Genomic DNA, 8,137 nt, shown 5'->3' with positions numbered 1-8,137 from the left:
TTTGAGATGGAGTTTCGCTCTTGTTACCCAGGCTGGAATGCAATGGCGCAATCTTGGCTCACTGCAACCTCTGCCTCCTGGGTTCAGGCAATTCTTTTGCCTCAGCCTCCTGAGTAGCTGGGATTACAGGCACGCACCATGCCCAGCTAATTTTTGTATTTTTAGTAGAGACGGGGTTTCACCGTGTTGACCAGGATGGTCTCGATCTCTTGACCTCGTGATCCACCCGCCTCGGCCTCCCAAAGTGCTGGGATTACAGGTGTGAGCCACCGCGCCCGGCTACTTTTGCTTTTTTTAAATTTTATTTTTATTGTATATATTTTAAATGTATAACTTGATTTTTAAATGAGGAAGCAGACTCAGCTAATAAGTGGTTGAGCCAGCGTTTGGTTCAGATATGTCTAACTTCAAAACTTTTATGTGCTTAAACTCTATATTACACCACCTCCCCTTTAAGCTCATGTACTATTTATTTATTTAGAGAGTGAGTCTCGCTCTGTCATCCAGGCTGGAGTGCAGTGGCAAAATCTCAGCTCACTGCCTCCCAGATTCAAGCAATTCCTCTGCCTCACCATCCTGAGTAGCTGGGATTACAGGCATATGCCACCACACCTGGCTAATTTCTGTATTTTTAGTAGAGACTGGGTTTTGCCATGTTGGTCAGGCTGGTCTTGAACTCCTGACCTCAGGTGATCCACCCACCTCAGCCTCCCAAAGTGCTGGGATTACAGGCGTGAGCCACCACACCCAGCCTAAACTCATGTACTTTAGCTCATGCTCATCCTCCTTTAGTGCCAAACACAGTTTTACCAAACTTGGATACCATATCCTAGCTCAGAGTCAGACTAAGCTCTAAGTCAGAAGGCTGGGAGTTGAAGAATTAAGTGTCTCAAGAAGTGATAGATGGCAAGACAACCCTTAAAAGCAGAGCCTTCTCAGGCACAATACCCTTTACTCCTTAGTAACTGCTGAGCTCCATAAGAAAAGACAGTCATTGATGTTTGTAATTATTGAATCATAGATTTTTAGACATGACAGCATTAAAAGAGGCAAAACTGTATTTCATATTTTCTGCTTCAGGAAGCAGGTAATATGTGATACAGAAAGACTTGTCTTGGGTTTTCCGCAGAGCAGAGCCTGAGACAAGGATTTACATGCAGGTATGATTTTTTGGAGGTGACCCCAAGAAGCAGGAGGGAGAGTGGGAAGAATGAAACAGAGCAGGAAGAAAGGATATGTTAACGTTATTAAAGTTGGCCTTAAGGGCAAAGGGAGCTGAACTCTACCAGCACCTCCTAAGAAGCCTGAAGAACAGCATCCAGAATTGTCCCGTGGATCTGCTGGCTCCTGCCTCGACTCGGTTGCAGGTTGACCCTGGGTGCTGTGCCTGCATGGCTGAGTAGGCTCCTGCATCAGTATTGGAGAAAGCCTTGGTACAGAAAGATGGGCAGTGCGTGCTGGGGCAGGGGGTCTACTACCCACAAGGTGGGCATGCACTTGTACTATACTGTCCCCACAGCTGTGCTTGAAATCACAGTGACCCAAGCAGATGCATCACAGGACATCAGAAGACCTGCTAAAAACATTTCCATCCAAAACGCTGCCAAAGAATGCTTTGGTGCTTAGTGAGCTTCAGCTCTCTAGAGAAGGAGGCAATATATAGACCCTCACATGCCAAAACTCTGCTAAATAGATGAGGTGTTGTGATATCATAGTTTTCTGTTTTAGGTAAAGCACCCTCAGTGATTTCTGTCCCTTGCTGTAGGAATCGGTGGAGGAATTATCCATCAGCACGAATTGATCCATGGAAGCTCCTTCTGTGCTGCAGAACTGGGCCACCTTGTTGTGTCTCTGGATGGGCCTGATTGTTCCTGTGGAAGCCATGGGTGCATTGAAGCATATGCCTCCGGAATGGCCTTGCAGAGGGAGGCAAAAAAGCTCCATGATGGTTGGTGTCCCTCTCTCAAGGAATTAAGTAACCAAATGGTAGACATGTACTTCAAAGTGGAAATTCCAAAGAGAGTTGAACCCTGAAGCCAGAAGTTTCCCCCTTTTCACTTCTTAGAGAAAGAGCAGGACTCCCTTGCACTAAAACAGCACAGTCTCCTTGGTCCTGATCCATATTGGCACTCTTCCTCCCAAGGGGTGGAGGTGGACAGAGGTCTAGAGTTCCAAGACAGCAGGGAAGATTCCCCTCATTTTTGTTTTCTCAGCCACTAGCACAGAGTGGGTACTTAATACACATTTTAATGAAGAAATAAATGGACAAAACATGTTATACTTTAACTCTGAAAGATCTATTCCAATGAAAACTGTTTCTGGACACGTTATGAAAGTCAGGATGGTTTCTAGTCTAACTCAAGAGCATTTACTATCATTATTGAATGCCCAGTGCAATGAGCATGATGGCTGAGGAATGTAGATACATGTAAGAGGGAAACCAGAATCCACTTTGTGTCCTCTGCATGCAGGGAAGGGCGTGCCAGGGTGCCATCCTGCAGGGTGAGAGGTGGAAGGTAAGTGGAATCAGCCAGGCAGCTTTGGAAGGCCAAGGGAGCTTGCAGGCAGGGAAACAGTCGTGGTGGTACTTAAGGGCAATTCAGGGTGTCATCATGTAGTGTGAGGAAGCAGGACCAGTCGGTGGTGGAAAAGCCACTAAAACATTTTAGGGAAAAGACATAGTCAGATCTGAATTTTAGATTCTTCACTAAACTCTAACTTTTTATTTCTGGGGGAGAAAAGGGTAGCTGAATGGAGATGGTTTTAAGTGGGACAGTTCTAGGGTGACTTCCAGTTTTCTGGTTGGACAACTCAGGATTAGGAATTGAAGAGGAGGGACAGGTTTGGCAGACGATGGTTGGTGGCTGTAGGACATCCAGGTGGAAATGTCTAGGAGGTAGTGGGGTACGAGGTCTGTTGCTCAGGAGAGATAGATGACTGGGTTAGAGGGGTGATCTGGGATTGTCGGCACTGAGGTGGTGGTTAAACCCATGACAGAGCCAGGGAGTGAGGTGAAAGACAGAATCAAGGATAGACTCCTGAGAAACATTAGCATGTGAGGGGCAGGGAGAGAGATGGGAGGAACACCAGGAAAGGGAATTGTCACAGACGCCAAAAAAGGAGAGTGTTTGGACGAGAAGCAGTTAGCAATGTCAAGGGCTGACATGAGTAAGAAGAAATTAGAAAAGTTCATTGGCTCTGGCCACCAGGATATCATTTGAAGCCTTAAACCAGGGTTTATTTTTCAACTTTGTTTTCATTATCACCCTCCTAAGGAGCCCCTTTAGATGTTTTTTTTTTTCCCTGATGAATCCTCCGCATGCAACTTTAGCACCGCAGCTGTACTGCTTACCTGTTTATGTTTGTGCACTGTATGTGCGGTATATCTGTGCTTCATACATAAAGAGTATAGCATTTTTGGCCCCCAAAACCAATCTGTGAGCATATGCTGACGTAAAGGAGATGGGGAATGGAGGCCGAGAGCGTAGGCGAGAAGGGTATAGAGCGCTACAGCAGGGTTCTGAAGGGGTGGGAAGAGATGAGCCGCAAAGCCAGGCAGAGGGCCCACAAGAGGGCACGACGAGTGGAGATGATGGGTGGATGGGATGGGGAGCAAAAAGGAAGGGGATCACTGCCTGGTGGTGCCCCCTTTGAGAGAGGTAAGAAGTATGCACATCTGTTGGCAGTTGGGGGATAGAAGGACCGGGGAGCTGGTGAAGGTACAGAAGAGAGCAGTCCGGGAGAATGGGTGAGAGCTGTGAGGGCCCAGGGTAGATAGGAGACCACCAGTTGAAGTCTAGGTAACAGCTTGCACAGCTGGGGATTTTCTTCTTTCAGGGTCCAGGTATCCTAGCAGATTAAGAGGCAGATTGATCTGAGTTGGTAAGAACTACAGATAACCACAGAAAGACCTACTGCTTATTGAGCATTTACTCCGGCCAGCACTTAACTAAGTACTTTATGTCCATAATCTCATTTAATCCCTAAAATAACCCTGCCAGGGTAGGTATTATTGCCCTCATCTTCTAGGAAGGAGGAACATGTAGAGGTGAGGTGACACACATACACAGGATTGTGCAGCTGGGAGTGGCAGAGCTGGCACTGACCCCAGGCCTGTTCCTTGGCCGCTATGCCTTGCTGCCATAGAACGTGTGGCCCTGGCAGGTGGTGCAGCATTGCGTCTGGGATGAGTAAGGAAGGAGTGAATGTGGGAGGAGGGTGATAATTTGGAGAAAAGAACACTTCAAAGGCCGTCTGCTACTGGAAGTGAGAAGTGAGGGAGCCAGAGGGGTAGGAGGCTGTCAGACTTGAGGTTTTTCCAGGAACATAGGCTCTGGGTTATGTCCAACCAACTAGCAAGAGAGTAGCAAAGGCTTCAGGGGCAGTGTATAGAGATGTTTGTGAATGATAAGCTTTGCAACTGTGAAAAGAAAACTGTCTTCCCACATAGGAGATTGCTGCCCACAGGCCCAGTAGTTAGTCTGGCCTCCAAACAGCTCATTAGTGACTGCTTTTCCTTCTCTCTCTGCTCAGAGGACCTGCTGTTGGTGGAAGGGATGTCAGTGCCAAAAGATGAGGCAGTGGGTGCACTCCATCTCATCCAAGCTGCCAAACTTGGCAATGCGAAGGCCCAGAGCATCCTAAGAACAGGTGAGTATGTGGCTGCAGGTGGCTTGCTGCAGAGGGTGGGGTCAGACATCATATGGCCCCGCCGGGCCCAGAAGAGACCCTGCTTCCCCTAGGGACAGGTGCTTTGCAGTGTCTGTTCAGAGGTATTTTTCCTACTCACTCAGAGGTAAAAAGGGACTTGCATTCAAGGTATTTGGCAGCATTGCCTTTTTAAGCAGGTGTTTGGTTTGGTTTGACAACTCTAAAAATGCTCCTTGTTCATTTACAGGAAATTTAGAGAAATATAGGACAGTTGTAAGAAAAAATATCACTTAAGAGTTTTCCTGTTTGGAAGATATCGACTATGAACATTTCCTTGGAGTCTTTCTATTCATTTTTCTGCCTAGCGGATCATGTGATACACCCTGGTTTCTCCACTTTAGGGTGTCACATGATCATTTTCTCATATTAAGAATCAACCGTGAACTGCTTTTAAAACACTGCTTCCCACTGCATGCTGTGATGTTCTTTACAATTTCTGGCTGCTGGTTCTTTTCTGCCTTCCTCTTTTGTATTTTGATTTTGCCTTCTCTCAGAAACCCATTTTAATTTTTGTCTCCCTGTAGCTGGAACAGCTTTGGGTCTTGGGGTTGTGAACATCCTCCATACTATGAATCCCTCCCTTGTGATCCTCTCTGGAGTCCTGGCCAGTCACTATATCCACATTGTCAAAGACGTCATTCGCCAACAGGCCTTATCCTCCGTGCAGGACGTGGACGTAGTGGTTTCGGATTTGGTTGACCCCGCCCTGCTGGGTGCTGCCAGCATGGTTCTGGACTACACAACTCGCAGGATCTACTAGACCTCCAGGAACGGACATGGACTGAGACTCAAGAGCTCTGGAGTGGAATCAAATTCTTGTTTTTAGGATACCATTTCTTTACAAGCAAATCTGGTATTGAACAGCAGGTGACTTTAGCAGAGAAATGTTTTTGCTTTTGGTCTCCTCTTCCAGAGTCACCTTTCCCAACTCCTATTTTTGTAGATGCTATTCTTTCTGATGTTTTCCTAGGAGGGGTCATTTTAGCTCAAACCCTGTAAGTTCCAGTCACAATTTTCTGTGCCAAACTAGCTATAATAATGGACAAGGAAGCCTTAGAACTCTGCTTACTTATGAATTATTATCACTGAGACCTGCAGTCCTTGCCTGGGATGTCACTTCATCCTGAAGTTTGCATTAATAATCCTTCCTGCCAGGCACGGTAGCTCACGCTGGTAATCCCAGCACTTTGGGAGGCCGAGACGGGTGGATCACCTGAGGTCAGGAGTTCAAGACCAGCCTGGCCAACATGATGAAACCCCATCCCTACTAAAATACAAAAATTAGCCGGGGATGGTAGCATGCACCTGTAGTCCCGGCTATTCAGGAGGCTGAGGCAGGAGAACTGCTGGAGGCCAGGAGGCAGAGGTTACAGTGAGCTGAGATCACGCCACTGCACTCCAGCCTGGGTGACAGAGCGAGACTCCGTCTTAACAAAAAAAAAAAAAAAATTCTTCGTCCTCGAACCCCAAACTGAGATCACAGAAAGTGATCTAGTCAGGGAACAGAAGAAAATCTTACCAGGAAGGGCTTAAGTACACTTTTTTAAAAACAGCTTTATTGGTGTTTTTTTTAAAGCCTACAATTTGGTAAGCCTTGACATATGTATACCTGTGAAAGCATTACCACAATCAAGACATCATCAGACATATCTATCAATCCCCCAATCTCAGATATTCCCCCTGTAACCCTGGATAGCATTTGTTGAAAGATGTTATTACTCTAGCTGAACTTATGAGACTTTAGACCAGGGATCTAAATTACAGTGGCCTCAGTGACCTTGTCCTTATCTTCTTAGGACAGCTGAGAAGCCACTGGGACTTAGAGCCTTTAAAAGGAGATTTACTATCCCAAAAGGATCTTCGCTACTGACCAGCAGACTATTCTCCCTTCAATAGCCTTTCATACTGTGTTGAAGAAGACCCTAGGGTGTTTATTAAAGCCGTGTTTGTATGAGTTTTACCTAGAGCCCAGAGCCATGAATCAGGATTCTGGGTACATAATTCGTGCTTTCATTGGTATCAAAATACAAAAGCCAAAGTTCTGGCTATGAATTGTAACTTGGAAGAAATACTAACTGCCACCACCCATTAAGTGCCTACTGTGAGTCAGGCTTTGAACTAGGTGTTTCATATACATTATCCTAAATTCTCTCAACATCTGAGGTAGGTGTTTTAATTTTTATTTTATAGAACTTAGTGTGTTTAACTATTAAGCTATGGGGCTAGAAAGAGGGTTTGATCTCGGGTCCCTCTGTGCTTTTTCTGCTAAGCCACACAACCTCCCATTTCAAAAACACTTTTGAAATGCTACTATATTCTAATTCACTCCAGGCCACCAAAAGCTTTAATACTAATATCTGATTTGTAAATGACTTAATGTATCCTTGACCCTATGTCTCAGCTGTGAATTTAATCAAATATTCCTCTCGGCTATGAAATTTTGCCAGTACAGTATTTGGTCTAGTGACAGATATTTTGTTTGTTTTTGAGAGAGCGTCTTGCTCTGTCGTCCAGGCTGGAGTGCAGTGGCATCTCAGCTAACTGCAACCTCTGCCCTCCGAGTTCAAGTGATTCTCGTGCCTCAACCTCCCAAGTAGCTGGGATTACAGCGCATGCACCATGCCTGGCTGATTTTTTTTTGTATTTTCAGTAGAGACAGAGTTTCACCATGTTGGCCAGGCTGATCTTGAACTCCTGACCTCAGGTGATCGCCTGCCTCGGTCTCCCAAAATGCTGGGATTACAGGTGTGAGCCACTGTGCCCGGCCCTACTGATAGGTTTTTAGGGGTAATTTTAGATTATCTACAAAAGCATATGCATATATTTTTCAGATTGTTTTTTATTTTGGGAAAATGAAGGTTTCTATAACATATTGTTTCGATGTTCAAATAAACTGAAGGAATCAATATCGCATTTGAACTATATCCTTCCTAGTGGGTTAGTGTGAAAAAGAGGTTTGGCTGATTCCTAGAACTCTATCGGCCCTGCAGTAATCTCTAGGGCCTGATTATTGTTCAAACATTCCATGGTGATTCCTGGGAAGGAAGCTTGGCTGCTCAGTTTCTGAGTCTGGGGTGAGATGATGTTCCATGAAGGAACATCTGTTCTTTGGTATAATCTCTTTTGGTGAAATCTGCTCTGTACATCAGACAGTTGCATTGCTACCAAGTTTCCTACCAAATATTTGAAAGGATGGTATTTAATCTAAAACCAAATATTAGTTTTTATTAAATTCATGGAAAGTCTAATATATTCCAACATAAATTATTACATGTGGTTAAGTGCATGTTAATTTATTTTGATGTAAATATTTTTGTTACTGTTCTGAGCCAAATTCTAAAGAAAAAATAAATACATTTCCTTGTTGAAATCTTGTGTTCTGTTTTGTTCGTAACTCACTAGCCAAAAGCATTTTCCTTCCCAGAAA

The 8,137-nt window shown here is 44.9% G+C and overlaps 1 protein-coding gene across 1 annotated transcript in view; it reads left to right on the top strand.

The window, feature by feature from the left end:
* The window catches only part of GNE (glucosamine (UDP-N-acetyl)-2-epimerase/N-acetylmannosamine kinase), a 50,261-nt gene extending 44,321 nt beyond the window's left edge, over nt 1-5,940 (top strand). Inside the window, exons 7-9 of the mRNA XM_032239889.1 lie at nt 1,766-1,948; nt 4,534-4,650; nt 5,235-5,940. Coding sequence (XP_032095780.1) covers nt 1,766-1,948; nt 4,534-4,650; nt 5,235-5,470 — 536 coding nt within the window. The 3' untranslated portion in view covers nt 5,471-5,940. The remainder of the gene's footprint in view (nt 1-1,765; nt 1,949-4,533; nt 4,651-5,234) is intronic.
* The last annotated feature ends 2,197 nt before the right edge of the window (nt 5,941-8,137 follow it).

The sequence above is a fragment of the Sapajus apella genome, unplaced genomic scaffold (genome assembly GCF_009761245.1).
Source record: "Sapajus apella isolate SASKATOON/1434 unplaced genomic scaffold, GSC_monkey_1.0 scaffold46, whole genome shotgun sequence".
NCBI lineage: Eukaryota > Metazoa > Chordata > Mammalia > Primates > Cebidae > Sapajus > Sapajus apella.
The sequence above is the reverse complement of the archived record's forward strand: the minus strand, read 5'-3'. Positions and strand labels throughout refer to the sequence as shown.